At 53.0% G+C, this 15173-nt stretch overlaps 3 protein-coding genes across 6 annotated transcripts in view; 2 read left to right on the top strand and 1 right to left on the bottom strand.

The window, feature by feature from the left end:
* The window catches only part of NCOA1 (nuclear receptor coactivator 1), a gene marked incomplete at its 5' end in the record, with an annotated part of 67408 nt that extends 64753 nt beyond the window's left edge, over positions 1-2655 (top strand). Inside the window, 3 exons of one of the 2 annotated variants that reach the window (XM_080342156.1) lie at positions 409-592; positions 1330-1419; positions 2302-2655. In XM_080342156.1, coding sequence (XP_080198282.1) covers positions 409-592; positions 1330-1419; positions 2302-2469 — 442 coding nt within the window. In that variant the 3' untranslated portion in view covers positions 2470-2655. Of the gene's footprint in view, positions 1-408; positions 593-1329; positions 1420-2298 lie in introns of both variants that reach the window. The other variant, XM_080342157.1, reaches the window with a different exon arrangement.
* Positions 2656-5596: 2941 nt separating this feature from the next.
* On the bottom strand, positions 5597-7163 carry PTRHD1 (peptidyl-tRNA hydrolase domain containing 1). Its single transcript, XM_080342857.1, has 2 exons — positions 6929-7163; positions 5597-6126 (listed from the first exon to the last, which is right to left on the bottom strand). Exons 1-2 carry the CDS (start codon positions 7136-7138, stop codon positions 5956-5958), a joined length of 381 nt encoding a protein of 126 aa, XP_080198983.1. The 5' UTR covers positions 7139-7163; the 3' UTR covers positions 5597-5955.
* A 1108-nt stretch (positions 7164-8271) lies between these two features.
* Positions 8272-15041, top strand: CENPO (centromere protein O). Of its 3 annotated transcripts, XR_013922017.1 has the most exons (7): positions 8272-8437; positions 9398-9567; positions 10216-10327; positions 11349-11608; positions 13278-13871; positions 14185-14308; positions 14961-15041. XR_013922017.1 is itself a non-coding variant. In XM_080342572.1 (6 exons), exons 1-6 carry the CDS (start codon positions 8407-8409, stop codon positions 13400-13402), a joined length of 870 nt encoding a protein of 289 aa, XP_080198698.1. In that variant the 5' UTR covers positions 8272-8406; the 3' UTR covers positions 13403-13535. The 3 variants fall into 3 exon arrangements, 2 of the variants coding, with proteins under 2 accessions (XP_080198698.1, XP_080198697.1); XM_080342572.1 differs by lacking the exons at positions 14185-14308; positions 14961-15041 and adding an exon at positions 12050-12221 and having other exon boundaries at positions 13278-13535; XM_080342571.1 differs by lacking the exons at positions 14185-14308; positions 14961-15041 and having other exon boundaries at positions 13278-13875.
* Positions 15042-15173: the final 132 nt, after the last annotated feature.

Raw genomic sequence — 15173 nt, 5'->3', positions numbered from 1 at the left:
CCTGGGGGACGCCTCGGCTGTGTGCAGGTAGCTCAGCTGACCCGTCTTGGTCAAGCAGCGTGGAGCAGGTTACTGGGTGGGATGAGGTGGGATCCATCACCTCGCCTGGCGATGGGGAGTTGTCCTCCTGCCTGGAGCAGAGTGGGGACAATCGAGTGTTGAGGAAGACACTGGAAGGACATGAAGGGGACAGCTCGCTGTCACACAGACCAGAGCTTTGCATCTGACTGGCCATTAATCCAGCCCGAAGCCCCGTAACAATTCCTCTCTTGGCACTGATGGTTCTCCTGTTCTACCCCACTGCACCAAGAGCCACCTCCCTTCCTCCCTGTCCCTCCCGCTGTCCCCAGGGACTTGTCAGGACCTGCTGTGGGCACCCGAGTAACGGGTTTTTTTCCTCTTTCCCAGCGTTTTCAGCCAAGCGGGACAGAACCAGCCAGCACCCGCTCAGCAGGGCATGTACAACAACATGAGCATCACTGTCTCCATGGCGGGAGGAAACACCAACGTCCAGAACATGAACCCCATGGCTGGACAGATGCAGATGAACTCGCTGCAGATGCCCGGGATGAATTCCATGTGCTCAGAGCAGGTCAGTCCCTGCTCCCGGGACGGTCACCAGCTCCCAGGGGGTTCAATATCCCCTCCTCTTGGCCCTGAGGGTACCGGTGCCCAAAAGGGAACACGGCAATGGTCCAGATGCCTTTGCATGGTGCTCTGGGGTGTCCCATGTTTCCTTGGGGAGTACAGGGACGTGCTGAGCATCTCCAGAACTTCCAGCCCTCATGGTGGGTCCGTTTGTAGCCACGTGTCCCCAGGGAACTTTGAACGCTGGGGATGGGAAACGGGGAATGGGAACGATTGGATACGAGGCCTTTCCATGAGATCCTCCCTGGCCAGATCGAGATGCCTCAAGCATTTTCAGCTGCCGGGGTTTATCTCGGTGCCGTGAAGCTCCTGGAGGACACGCTTGGCTCGTTGGTTTGGTGCAGGAGCATTGCGGGCCGGGGCTCACAGCCTCCCCGGGGAGAAGCCACAGGGCTCGGCAATGAGGGACTGAGCTGGGTGACATTTCATGCTCCCTGGGCGGGTGAGACACCCCCAGGGCCAGCAGCAGCCCCAGGTCAAGGTGCAGGAGGTGGGGAGAAGGGTGAACAAGGTCCTCCTGGGGTCCCCCCAAAACCCTGCAGCTCACAGTGCAGGGAGGGTGCTGGCAGTGCAGTCACCTCCCTGTCCTCCCCAAATCGTCCCAAAACTCAGCTCGGGAAGGTGGCGATCGTCTCTCCGACGTCCAGGAGCCCCGGCTGAGCCGGATTTTGCTTTTGCCAGGTAAACGACGCGGCGCTGAGACCCACAGGCCTTTACTGCAACCAGCTTTCCTCCACTGACCTTTTGAAAACAGAAGGAGATGGGGCGCAGGTCAGTAAGAAACCGCTAAGCACATCTCAGGTACCCCCAGGAGTTTAAACCCCCCCCAAAAAAGGCTGAACGTCCCCGGCCGTACCGGGGTTTCCACTGGAGCTGGCCCCGCGTGGCAGGGTCAGGCTGAAGCCACCGGCACTGGGTGACAGCCAGCCCGCAGGGACATCGGTGCCACTCGCAAACCCTCTTTGCATCCAAACTCGCGCCGCTGCCGTCACCGTTTTCGCTGGCGTGGAAGAGCGGGGTGACGCCGCAGCCGAGCTGGAAAATGAAAATAAACGAGCGTTGGTGCTAAACACCCCTCGCCCCGGCGCGCTGTCACCCGGGAGGGTTTCTTTCCTAGGCTCAGCCATCACTGGTGGCCCCTGTGTCACCGCGAGGAAATTTGGCCGGGGGAAGCCGTGGGGCCGGCGCCCGTCCCCGTCCCTCTGCGCAGCACCGATGATGCCACCGCCTCGTCCCCGGCGTCGCCGTCCCCTTCCCCGCTCCGCAGAGCCCGCGGGGCCGCGCCGGCAGCGCCGCCGACACACCAAAACTCTTTTTGAATTTCCACCAAACAGCCGCGCTGGACCTCGCTCAGCACCGCAGCCACCCCACAAACCACCTTCCCCCAGGGGATGCCTTGAGGCTTTTCTTTTTTTTTCCCCAAAAAAACCACATTTTTTAAAAATATTTTTAATTTTTGGACCCGAGCCGAATGAGTTGCAGCGGTTTTCTTTTTATAGGACAAGAAGACAGAAGAGTTCTTCTCTGGGGTGGCTCCAGACTAGAGGAAGTTCTCTAGTGAGTTCACGCTTCACGTAGTTCCCAGCTCCGCCGCCGCCGGCCCCTGCCCCGGCCCCGCTAAAATCCCCTCTTATCTCTTTTGTGTCCCAGCAGGTACAACAGGTTCAGGTCTTTGCCGACGTGCAGTGTACAGTGAATTTGGTAGGAGATCCCTACCTCAATCCGCCGGCTCCGCTGGGCACCCCGAAAAACGCCGCCGGGCCGCCGCCCCCGCCGCCGGGCCAGCAGAAGAGTCTCCTTCAGCAGCTACTGACTGAATAAACCGCTTGGTTTGGTTTTTTTTTTTGGTTGGTTTCTTTTTTTTTTTTCTTCTTTTTTTTTCGAAGAATGTGAAATTTAAATAAGAAGACGTACAGAGATATATAAATATATATATATTATATATTTTTCTGAGATTTTTGATATCTCAACCCGCAGCCATTCTTCAGCTCGTAGTGTTTGGAGCAAAAAGGGGTCTTTTTGTTTTTTCCGGTTTATTGGGGGGAGGGTTGGGTTTTTTCCCCTTTTTTTTTCCCCCTTTTCTCTCTTTTTTTTCCTTTTTTCCCTTTTCCCCTTTTTTCCTGTTCCCCCCCCCCATTTCCCCCTTTTTTCCCCCCTTATTTCCTCTTCCTGCTTTTCCTTCCCCCTTTTCCCCCGTTTTCCTTTTTCCTTCCTTTTTTCTCTCTTATTTCCTTTTGCTATTTTTCCTTTTCCCTCTTTTTTTCCTTTTCTCTTTCCTTTCTCCCCTCCTTTCCCCCTTTTGCTTTTTTCCCCTTATTTTCCTCCTTTATTCCTTCTCCTTTTTCCCTTTTTTCTTCCTTTCCACCCTTTTATTCTTTTCCCCCCTTATTTTCCTTTTCTTATTTATTCCTTCCCTTTTGTTTCTTTCTTCTTTCCTTCCCCCTTTTGCTTTTCCCCTTATTTTCCTTTTCTTATTTATTCCTTCCCCATTCCCCTTTTTTCTTCCTTCCTTTCCACCCTTTTATTCTTTCCCCCCTTATTTTCCTTTTCTTATTTATTCTTTCCCTTTTCCCTCATGTTTCTTTCTTCTTTCCTTTCCCCCTTTTCCTTTTTCCCCCTTATTTTCCTTATACATTCCTTCCCCCTTTTCCTTCTTTTCTCTTTCCTTCCCCCTTTTCCTTTTTTCCCCCTTATTTTCCTTTTCTTATCTATTCCTTCCCCATTCCCTTTTTTCTTCCTTCCTTTCCATCCTTTTATTCTTTTCCCCCCTTATTTTCCTTTTCTTATTTATTCCTTCCCTTTTCCCTCTTGTTTCTTTCTTCTTTCCTTTCCCCCTTTTCCTTTTTCCCCCTTATTTTCCTTATACATTCCTTCCCCCTTTTCCCTCTTTTCTCTTTCCTTCCTCCTTTTCCTTTTTTCCCCTTATTTTCCTTTTCTTATTTATTCCTTCCCCATTCCCTTTTTTCTTCCTTCCTTTCCACCCTTTTATTCTTTTCCCCCCTTATTTTCCTTTTCTTATTTATTCCTTCCCCATTCCCTTTTTTCTTCCTTCCTTTCCACCCTTTTATTCTTTTCCCCCCTTATTTTCCTTTTCTTATTTATTCCTTCCCCATTCCCTTTTTTCTTCCTTCCTTTCCACCCTTTTATTCTTTCCCCCTTATTTTCCTTTTCTTATTTTCCCTTCCTCTTTCCCCTCTTTTCTCCTTCCTTTCCCCCTTTTCTTCTCCCTCTTCCCCCTTTCCTTCCCCCACCCCCCTTTTTCCTTCTTCCTCTTCCTTCCCTCCCCATTTCCCTTTCCCCTTTACTTCCGCAAAGCGCTGGAGCCGGCGCAGCGCCGAGGCAGGACGGTCGCTTTCTCGAGCCAAAACCACAGATGATTCTTATTTTTGTAAATCACGCCGCTGGCTTGGCCACGCGGAGGAAGCTTTTCCGGCCGGAGAGCGCGGCGGCGGCGCGAGGAGGAGGAGGAGGAGGAGGAGGAAGACGACGACAAAACCAATCTCAGTTTCAGCTGGATCTGTCACTGATCGCAGGGGCACCGAAGGGTGATCGGCGCTGGATTTCTGCGGGGAAAAAGCCGCTTTTTTGAATTCACGCTTCGCCAACGAAAAGGAAAAGAAACAAAGCCCTTCTCTCCCCTCCGCCCCCGCCCGCTTGTGCGTACAATCAGCTTTTTCTAGCAATCGTGAGTTTGTTGGTTTTAAAGTAAAAAGAGAAAAACAGAGTATTTTGACCCACCATTTTTTCCATGTTTTATGCTGGTTTCAAGGCCTCCGAATGAACCGGGGAGGTGGGTGGGGGGGGTACAATGTGTATATGACAACAGGAGGATGAAAAACATGCAAAAAGACAAAAAAAAAAGATACAAAAAGAACAGTTTTGGGGAAAAACTGCAATAATTTTTAGGGGGAAGGATGGGGGGAGGGCTCTGTCAATTATTGTAGATAAAATTTTCTGATTAAATATTAAATAAAATTAAGCAGTCGGTTCTTTCTGCTTTGATTGTGTTTAACAGCTGAGGTAGCTTAAACTATTTAAAATAATAATAATAATAATAAAATAATAATAATAATTGAATTCTCTGTTGGGAGATAGCTTATTTTTTGTTTCCCCCTCAAGCCTGTCACTGTAAATAGCTCTGAGCTCTGTATAAATCTGTTTTCTTTTAAGCTGTGGGTCGCTTCTAATATTCACTGCTGACTTTATGGGGGGGCGGAGGGCAGCTATGGGGCATTTTTTCCCCCTCTTCTCTAAAAGAAGTATTGACATTTACAAGAGTTAAAGATGACCAAAAGAAGAGATAAAAAGGACGCGAGTTGCCAGCGAACGTTTGGTTGTTTCTGTGCCGACGGCCACAAAGAGCCGCGTTGTGTTCACCTGGGAAACAAGAAACGTTGCGGGGGTGATGGTAGAATTAACAGCACGAGCAGGACGGGAAGAGGTGGGACACACGCGCTTCTCGCTGACAACGCATTTCGTTTTAATTTAAAGTGATTTTGCTTCAACCATTTCTACTGTAAAGGAGGCGCGAGCTCCACAGCGAGTCCCGATGCTGCCGTCTGCTGTTCATGTGGCTCCACTCAAAGTCACAGACAAACCGGGCTCGCTGGAAAAAGCAACGCCAGCGCGACGGAGACGGGGGTGGAGGTGGGAGAGACGCCCCTTAAATGCACCTGAGATATGTTCAAGTGTGGCAGAATGGGAAAAATCTCCCTGCGCTGGCATTAATACAACACGCAGCTGCTTTCTGCACAGAACGATGTTTAATCTTCCCCCCAAACAGCCCGTTTTACACCGTGTAACTTGAGTTGAGAGAAGGGAATGGAGCTGGGGAAGGGAGCACAAGTGTGATGGAGCGGCTGAGGGACCTGGGGGGTTCAGCTGGAGAACAGGAGCTGAGGGGAGACCTTCTGATCTCTGAACTGCCTGAAAGGAGCTTGGAGCCAGGGGGGTCGGGCTCTGCTCCCCAGGAACAAGCGCCAGGAGCAGAGGAAACGGCCTCAAGTTGCGCCAGGGGAGGGTGAGGTTGGATGTGGGAACAATTTCTTCCCCAAAGGGCTGTGGGGCATTGGAACAGGCTGCCCAGGGCAGTGCTGGAGTCACCGTCCCTGGAGGGTTGGACAGACGGACATGAGGTTCTCAGGACACGGGGCAGTGCCAGGGCTGGGTTATGGTTGGACTCGATCTTGAAGGTCTTTTTCCATCCAAAATGATTCTCTGATCCTGCTGCTCTTAGCCCCATGCTGCCAGCACATGGCAGCCTCCCCAAGCCCCTTCTCCCCATGAGAAGCAGCTGCCCGGTCACAGTCACTTGAGCAATTTAAATTTCTTCAGGTGCTGGTGCACCCGCTCCTTGGGGTAGGGCCGCAGCGCCAGGCAAGTGGCCACGTTCTCAGGCTGCTCAGTCCACACTTCATGGTCGATGTCGTGCTGCTTCAAGGTCTCTGCCAGCGCCACCAGCGCTGCCTCGTCCGGAGCCTGGGGGACAAAGTCACAGAATCACAGAGTGTCAGGGGTTGGAAGGACCTGGAAAGCTCATCCAGTGCAATCCCCCCATGGAGCAGGAACACCCAGATGAGGTTACACAGGAAGGTGTCCAGGCGGGTTGGAATGTCTGCACAGAAGGAGACTCCACAACCCCCCTGGGCAGCCTGGGCCAGGCTCTGCCACCCTCACCCCAACAAGTTTCTTCTCCTCTTTCAGCAGAACCTCCTGTGTTCCAGTTTGCACCCATTGCCCCTTGTCCTGTCCCTGGTTGTCACCAGCAGAGCCTGGCTCCATCCTCCTGACACTGCCCCTTTCCATATTGATCCCCAGGAATGAGTCCCCCCTCAGTGTCCTCTTGTCCAGCTCCAGAGCCCCAGCTCCCTCAGCCTTTCCTCACACGGGAGATGCTCCACTCCCTGCAGCATCTTGGTGGCTGCGCTGGACTCTCTCCAGCAGTTCCCTGTCCTGCTGGAACTGAGGGGCCACAGCTGGACACAAGATTCCAGGTGTGGTCTCCCCAGGGCAGACAGTGAGGGGAGCGCAGCTCCTGGACTTCACATCTTATTCAAAAGGCGTTGTATTCTTGCTGCACCCCCAGCCCCTGCAAGCGCTAGAAGGGCTGTGAGCCAACAGGGGTTGGACAAACTTTCAAACTACGGTGGCTTTTCATTTACTTTTTCCGCCTGGACAGCTGTCCTGCTCACCCCCCCCGCCCCTCAGGGCCCCGCCGCTCCCGCCCAAAATGGCCGCCGCCCCCTCCCTGAGCGCGGCGCTCCCGGCATGCCCCGCGCACCTCCAGCAGGACGGTGCGCATGGCGCCGCCCTGCGCCAGATACGCGCCGGTGTCGGGGTGCTGGCGGTGCGTATGCACCGCGGCCAGCGCGGCGTGACAGGCCTGTGCCACCACCGCGCCCAGCGGCCACGACAGCGGCGGCCGCGCCAGGTCCCCCCGCAGCACCACGTACTGCACCAGCGCCGCCGCCGCCACTCCAGGTGCCGCCATGCTGCCGTACGGCGTCCGCACAGCCTGCTGGGGGGTGCGGCCGGAAGTCGGGAGGCAGCGCCGCCGCCATTTTGTTGTACGGCAAAACGTCTTTCCGGGGGCTGGTGAGGCGCGCAGTTCGAGCGGCGGTCGCTGTGGTGAGTGCGGAGCTGTTGGGGAACCGGCCTGGGGTCCTCTCAACCCCCTCCCAGCTCCCCCAGCTCCCCCAGCGTCCCCGTCCCCCTCGGCGGACACCCTGGGGGTCGCGGCCCAGCCCGGCCCGTCCGTGTGGGGAGACCCCGGGGCCTCCTGTCACCCCTCAGGGCCTCCTGTCACCCCTCAGGGCCTCCTGTTCACCCCCCGAGGCCTCCTGGATACTCCTTTATCTTTAATCTTTCCAGTATCTTCCTATCTTATAAAAAAATAAAAAGCTAAATATGTCAATGCTTCATATAAACATATAAACCGACGCATTACTCTTAAAATCAATGTAATTATGCAAACTTGCACTGAGTAGCCTTTGTTTTTAAAAATAGCTGTTGGTGGGAAGACCAGCCGTTTAAATGAAGAAATCCGTATTAAAAGATGGCAATTGTGTTATTGCAGTTATTTGCGGATTAACAGGTGTTCAGACTCATCCACTATTTGCCCAGCAGTAATTCTCTGACAGGTCATTACATTTGAGCTTGGTGTTGGGTTTTCTCTGTGTGTGGTGCATCCTTTAGATCAGCATTTAGGGAAAACTGGAAGCCTCTTCCAAGCTTTTATGTTACTAATTTCAGCATTTAGGTTACTAACCCCCCGCCCAGTGCTTCCTGTCACCCCCTCTGGACCTGTGTCACCCCGCCCAGGGCCTCCTGTCACCCCCCAGGTCTGTGGTGGCTCATCCTTCTCGCAGAGGCCACTTAATCTTGTCCTTGCTTTCCTTATGGGGCTGATGTGAAGAGGGAGAGCTAATAGAAAACGGGGGGTTAGAGTGCATAGAAAATGGGGGGTTATAACGTGTCTTTTCAGTGGGATTGTCCGTGTGTGGTGCCAGACCTGCCCTCGGCGCTTCTGGGAGTCCTGGTGCAGCAGCAGGAGGACGAGAAAGGTTCCCAAAGGAAGAGGAAGGTCCCTGAGGAAAAGGAAAATTGCTGGAGGAAGAGGAAAGCCCCCTGAGGAAGAGGAAGGTCCCCCCGAGGAAGAGTTGTTGCTGCCCCCACGTTATTTCTGCATTTCAAGTGACAGAGCCCGGCCAGGAGGGGCTGACACCCACCTGCCCGCTCACAGGAGAGCGGAGAGGGAGGATGGAGGAAGGGAAAGCACATCCATCGGAGGGTGAGCTGTGGGGTGCGGGGTGAGCTATGGGGTGCAGGGTGTGGGACAGCCCAGGGCAAAGCGTGTCCTGCTGCAGGAGTGAACCCTGAAAGGCTGGGGGACAGAAGTGATCCCCTTGCATGTTGAGTTGTGTGTGGAGTCACTCTCAGCTAATTTAGGGTGTGTTTGGTCACTTGCTCTGCTCCTCAGGAGCTCAGCTCGCTGGTGTCTGCCCTGGGGAGGCCCCATCTGCAGTTGTGGGTCCAGTGCTGGGCTCCCCAGTTGAAGAAGGACAAGGAATTACTGGAGAGAGTCCAGGGAGGGACACAAAGATGCTGAGGGGTCTGGAGCATCTTTGTGATGAAGAGACTGAGAGAGCTGGGGCTGTTGAGCTGGAGAAGAGAAGCTGAGAGGGATGTGATCAATGGATCAATATGTCAGGGTGGGTGTCAGAAGATGGACCAGACTCTGTTCAGTGGTGCCCAACGCCAGGGTGAGGGGCAACGGGCACAGACTGAAACACAGGAGGCTCCATGTGAACATGAGCAGAAACTTGTTTGCTGGGAGGTGCCAGAGCCTGGCCCAGGCTGCCCAGAGTGGGTGTGGAGTCTCCTGCTCTGAGACATTCAAACCCGTCTGGACCCATCTGCGTGATCTGCTCTGGTGACCCTGCGTGATCTGCTCTGGTGACCCTGCGTGATCTGCTTTGTGACCCTGCGTGAAGCGGCTGGGCTGGATGATCTCCAGAGGTCCCTTCAACCCCAGCCAGCCTGTGGTTCTGTGTGGGGTAGTGTTTAGGGTCTGCTGGCATTCAGCCTTGCTGTTTAAAATTCCCAAAAGCTCCTTTGCCAGATGTTTGCTTGTCCTCTGCCCCTTTGAAAAGCTGGTGTAAGTGGTTTCTTTATGTGCCTGCATGGAACCAGTGCAGACTGTCAACAACCACAGCCTGGATTTTTGAGCATTTTGTGCTTTTCCTCTCAGGGGTGTTCGCTCACCTGGAGATGCTGGAGGCGCAGGCTCACGAGGTGGCCGTGAAGCAAGCGGCAGCGGAGCAGCGGAAAGAGCAGCTGGCCAGGCTGGAAGCGAGAGTGCAGGAGCTGCGGCAGCGGCGGGATGAGCTGCAGGCTAAAGTGGAACTGCAGGAGCAGGGGGTGAGAAAAGGCTCCCACAGAGACCTGGCTCCGAGAGGACTCTGGTGCACTCCGGCTCTCACAACGTGGATTTATTGAATTTATTCATGCAGAGCCAACTCCTACTTTTAACTTTTCCCTTTTCAAGTGACATACAGTCCTGGTATCCCCTGTTTTCAGTACCATGTTGTCCAGAACTGCTGGGTCTATGTGCTTGGAGGTCGTGTGGCCACTGCTGAATTCTTCGCTTGAGTTTTTCTCCCCTCTTCTTCTTCATTTCTCCCTTCTTCTGCTTGAAAACCCGTCTCACTTTTCTCAGAGCTGTTTATTATTTCTCTGTAGCCTGAGTGCACTTAGTGCCATGATCTAGTAAACAGACTAGAGTTGGACCAAGGGTTGGACTCGATGATCTCTGAGGTCTTTTCCAACCCAGTCGATTCTGTGATTCTGTTTGGAATGGCTGCCCAGGGAGGTGCTGGACTCGCTGTCCCTGGAGGTTTTTAAACTGAGATTGGACATGGCACTTAGTGCCATGATCTAGTAAACAGACTAGAGTTGGACCAAGGGTTGGACTCAATGATCTCTGAGGTCTTTTCCAACCCAGTTGATTCTGTGATTCTGTGACACATTCATGCCAGTGATTTCTGACCTCTCTTCTGCCTTTTGTAGCAACATGGGCAAGGAGGAGTTGTGTCAGATCCAGCACAGCACAGTGCTCAGACTGTTTTAGGGTGGAAGATAAGAAAAGTTAAGTCCACGCTGCAGGTCTTTTACCTCACAGGTAACATCTCGAGATTCGCGTGCGCTCTGCCAACGGCTGCATTTCTGGGGTGCTAAATTTAGGAAAATGAGCCTGATGTGAAGCGTGATGGTTTTAAACTAAAAGAGAGGAGATTCAGGCCAGACATGAGGCAGAAATTGTTTGTGCTGAGGGTGGTGAGAGCCTAGCCTAGGTTGGCCAGAGAGGTGGTGGCTGAACCATCCCTGGAGACATCCCAGGCCAGGCTGGACGGGGCTCTGAGCAGCCTGAGCTGGTGCAGATGTCCCTGCTCATGGCAGCGGGGGCACTGGATGAGCTTTTAAGGTCCCTTCAACGCAAACCATTCTGGGATTCTATGATTCCCCGTTAATGCTTCTGCTGTGCCTGGAGCCTTTAGAATCTCAAAACATTGGAAGAGCCATAGCCTTGTAATTCCCCGCCATTCACAGGAGGCCTCTGGGATGTTGCAGGGTCTATTATTTACGCAACTGTATCATTCTGCTGAGGCCAAACCTCCATTTGTGGGGTCAGTTTTGGGTCCCTCGCTACGGGAAAGGCCTTGAGGTGCTGGAGCGAGTGTAGAGAAGGGAACGGAGCTGGTGAGGGGCTGGAGCACAAGTGTGATGGAGCGGCTGAGGGACCTGGGGGGTTCAGCTGGAGAACAGGAGCTGAGGGGAGACCTTCTGATCTCTGAACTGCCTGAAAGGAGCTTGGAGCCAGGGGGGTCGGGCTCTGCTCCCCAGGAACAAGCGCCAGGAGCAGAGGAAACAGACTCAAGTTGCGCCAGGGGAGGTTGAGGTTGGATGTGGGAACAATTTCTTCCCCAAAGGGCTGTGGGGCATTGGAACAGGCTGCCTAGGGCAGTGCTGGAGTCACCAGCCCTGGAGGGTTGGACAGACGGACATGAGGTTCTCAGGACATGGGTCAGTGCCAGGGGTGGGTTATGGTTGGACTCAATGATCTTGAGAATCTTTTCCAACTGAAATGATTCCATGATTCTCTGATGAGAGAAGCACTGAGTAAACCCTCTCTCTCCCCCAAGGTATCAGTGGGAAGCTGAGCAAGCAGGGCGTGTGTTTCTGCATCAGCACGGCTTACGAGGGCACCTACTTGGATTCCTACTACCTGGACCTGCTCACCGAGCCACAAGTGCGGATTCACCGCCACTCCATCCCCACCTTCATCCCCATGGAACAGATCGCCAAGAAGTACTTGCAGACAGACATCAGGCGCTTCTTGTCCGTCCTGTCCGACCACCTGAACGCTTACGTAGGGAGGAGGTACCAGGCAGACCAGTTACAGGTACGAGTGGCTGTAATGATGCTGTTCACCGTCCTTTTCCCGTTGATGTACCAAGCGTTACGAGTGTCTGAAGTGCTCTGGGGAATCCGGGCTGTTTTCTCTCTTTGGAGCACCCACAGTTCTGCTTTTTTAGAAATTCACAAATTATTGTGTGACTATGAACTCAGCTGTCCTGTCAGTTATCACCTCCTTGATGTCTTGCTCGTTAAAACTTCACTGCCAAATGCAAAGCTGTCCTCCTCTCCGGAGGTCCATCAACTGGAATGTAGTAAAAAGCCGCTGGAGCACGTGGCTTAAGATGTGGCCAAGCAATATTTTATTTAAAAGTCTTTCCCACACATCCACCCCAGAGTGTACAGACATGCTGGGCTGGAGCTCATCGAGCTCCTACTCCTACCCTGCTGTTCTGTCTTCTTAACTTCAATGTGTTTGTCCCTCCAGGAGCACTTTTCAGACCGGCTAGAAGGAACCATGCAAAGAAACTCCTTGTGTAACTTGTTGGTCTTTAATTACAACCCATCAAGTAAAAGCGAGACCTTTCCGTTCAACGCGAGGCTGCTTTACGGAGATCTCTGCTGCAGCCTCCCCACCGAAGTTGTCATTTCCTGCGCACGTAAGTGGATGGTGTGGGGTGAACAGACCGTCCTGTCACTCTGCAGGTGGACAGGGTTTCTTTCTCTTTGAGTTCAGAGACAGAAGGGAGCGAGCTGTCATTTCTGTGAGAGAAAAGATGGTAGAAGGGGTTGTGTGAGATCAGTGCTGGGTCTTGAAGTGGTTGTGACTCATCAAATCACAGATGGTTTGGGCTGAAGAGACCTTCAAAGCTCCCCCAGTGGCCCCTGCCATGAGCAGGGACATCTGCACCAGCTCAGGTTGCTCAGAGCCCCGTCCAGCCTGGCCTGGGATGTCTCCAGGGATGGTTCATCCACCACCTCTCTGGCCAACCTGGGCCAGGCTCTCAGCACCCTCAGCTCAAACAATTTCTGCATCATGTCTGGCCTGAATCTCTCTCCTTTAGTTTAAAACCATCACCCCTTTTCCTGTTACTACGGCTGCAGAGGGGCAGAATCTCCCCAAACCTGCTGCTCACGCTGCTGGGAATGCAGCCCAGGACATGGATGGTTTCTGGGCTGCCGGTGCACATGGCCAGGTCATGGCCAATCTCTCACCCCAGTGCCCCAAGTCCTTCTTCTGGGGGCTTTTTATGGCCTTGTCGGGCATTGGAACAGGCTGCCCAGGGCAGTGCTGGAGTCACCATCCCTGGAGGCTTGGACAGGTGGACATGAGGTTCTCAGGACATGGGGCAGTGCGAGGGCTGGGTTATGGTTGAACTCAATGATCCTGAGGGTCTCTTCCAACCAAAATGATTCTGTGCTTCTAAATTTCAGTTCTTTTCTGAGCTCAGGGAGCAGCTGCGTGGCTGAGGCTCCCAAGTTACTGTCCTCGCCCTCCAGCCATGGGTGTTTCTTAAGGTGCTTGTGCTCTTCACTGCCATCAAATCCCACGGAGTTTGCAGGATGCGCAGGAAGGAGAGAGAAGGGTTATAAGAAAAAAAACTACATAGTGAGGGCGAGCGCAAGACTCCCAAGGGATGAAAGAGAAGTGAACAGTTGTACATATGCTGGCAAAATGGTGTTTCTTCCCCTTTTAACCATCGCTTTGTCTCCAGCGGACGCTCCCGCAGCCCTCACAGAGACAGCAGCAGCGCACTCGGACCTGTTTCGCCGCCTGGCCCTGCACAAAGCGTTCGGCTCCTTCGGCAGCGCGGGGGAACACGTGGATGGAGCTCGGTGACAGCCCGGCCTTTCCTTGGGAGCGCATCTCCCCTAGCTCGATGGGCAAATATTCTCTATTGGCCTCTTTGGATCTTGAAATCGATGTTTTCCTGAGGCTTTGGGGTGTGTGTTGCAGGGAATCTCTCCTCGGCGCTGTGCTGCTTTGCTTGCCCATCTCCACAGCTGCAGGAAACATCGCACAGCTGAAATCAGAAACTGTATTTGAACTGCAAAACCTCAGTGTTTTGAGGACGACAATTTATAGATCAGCACCGTGCACCTCAAAAAGAAGGGAGTGAGTGAAATAAGCTGTGCCCTACGGCCGTAAAGGACTTTGTGTCAGAAGCTGGAAGCGACCAAGGGACAGAAGTGACACTGAACTTTCCAGAAAGTGTCACCCCCATGATTTCCTTCCCTTCGGGCACGGGGCGGCTTTGCTGCCATCCCATCCTGCTTCAAGCCTGGCTCAGATCTTTAAAAACTTGCTGGTTTGTAACAGTCCTTCCATGACATGTTCATTAAATAAATCAAATATAAGTTACTGAAATTGTGGTGTTTAAAAAAAATCTGTTTTCTTTGAGCCTTATAACGTGGTTGAGTAGAATAGAATAGGGTTTAAATTGCAATATATTATTATTATGTGGTTTAAATAACAGTATTTGCTCCTTATTTTTAAGCCGGTCCCACGTGTGATAAAGCAACAGGGCAAACACTTTATAATTTTTTAATTTATTTCTGTGGTCGTTAGAGCTTCTTGTCCAGCGTGGACAACCTGTTTAAATGTAACCTCTGCCTTTCCAGCGTAGCAGTTCCACCTGTGCTCCAACCAAAGGCCTTTCCATCGTCCTGCATCACTTTTAATTCTGCGGAAAACGTGGTACCCTGGCCTGACGGCAGGTCGAGCTTGCAGAGCGCAGGTTTATGGGTAAGTGCCTGCCTAACCTTGGGCAGAGCCCAGACCTTGCTGTGGGGTGCAGGTCTGGGCCAGGGTTTTGGGGGGAATTCCATGGAAAATGGGCACTTAGGCTGCTGAAGTGCCATAGCTTGTTGCTGCAGCAGCTGTCACAAAGCCAGGCTTAACCCAGGTCTTGGGCTCAGCCCCCTGGTTGTGTGGGACAGAGGGAGGCAGGTCTGGGATTCAAGACCAGCGTCACTCTGGGCTCCTCTGGGTGCTGCTTCTACCTGGTGCCGTGGGGATTAAACTCCCATATCACTCATGTCACCCCACATCCCCTGGCACGGGGGGTCAAACCCCTCTTGCCATATCAACCCCCTACCCTGAACAAAGCAGGCGCAGAATCCGGCTGTGAAATTCAGCTGCTTCTATTCAAGAAATTAGCGGCATAATTACACTCTGAGGGTTCCAGCCTCCCCCAGGCCCTGGCGCCATCGGGTTTTACACCCCCGTCCGCTCCCGGGCCGGTCCCTGCTCCTCCATCAAGTGACAGTAAGTGACAGCAGCGTCCAGACGAGCGCGGGGAGGGAACAGGCACAGTTAAAAATATAAATGTCCATCTGTATCTTATATATATTTATATATCTGAAATACACAATATTGGTTCTTTTTTTCTTCCGAGGTGGCGCTGCACTCTCCATCTCCCCGCTTTACCTACGGTGCTTTGTGACGAGGATGAACTTGGTACCAACAGCAAGACCCCGGATGATGCTCCTGCTTCGGAGCTCCTGGCACGCAGGAGCGATGCGGTGGCTTCCCAGCCGGCCCTGAGTTTGGATCTCCTCATGCCGAGCGCATGGTGGCCGGGGCCGGTCCATGATGCTACTTTAATGTC

Source organism: Nesoenas mayeri, assembly GCF_963082525.1.
Source record: "Nesoenas mayeri genome assembly, chromosome: 3".
In the NCBI taxonomy this organism is placed as follows: Eukaryota; Metazoa; Chordata; class Aves; order Columbiformes; family Columbidae; genus Nesoenas; species Nesoenas mayeri.
The sequence above is the reverse complement of the archived record's forward strand: the minus strand, read 5'-3'. Positions and strand labels throughout refer to the sequence as shown.

Excerpts from the sequence above, each read along its gene's own strand:
- CENPO (XM_080342571.1), top strand. The coding sequence starts at position 8,407 with ATGGAGGAAGGGAAAGCACATCCATCGGAGG. Across the intron at positions 9,568-10,215 it reads TGGAACTGCAGGAGCAGGGG|CAACATGGGCAAGGAGGAGT; the intron begins GTGAGAAAAGGC and ends TGCCTTTTGTAG. Across the intron at positions 11,609-13,277 it reads ACCAGGCAGACCAGTTACAG|CGGACGCTCCCGCAGCCCTC; the intron begins GTACGAGTGGCT and ends CTTTGTCTCCAG.
- PTRHD1 (XM_080342857.1), bottom strand. The coding sequence starts at position 7,138 with ATGGCGGCACCTGGAGTGGCGGCGGCGGCGCTGGTGCAGTACGTGGTG. Across the intron at positions 6,127-6,928 it reads TGCGCACCGTCCTGCTGGAG|GCTCCGGACGAGGCAGCGCT; the intron begins GTGCGCGGGGCA and ends TTTGTCCCCCAG.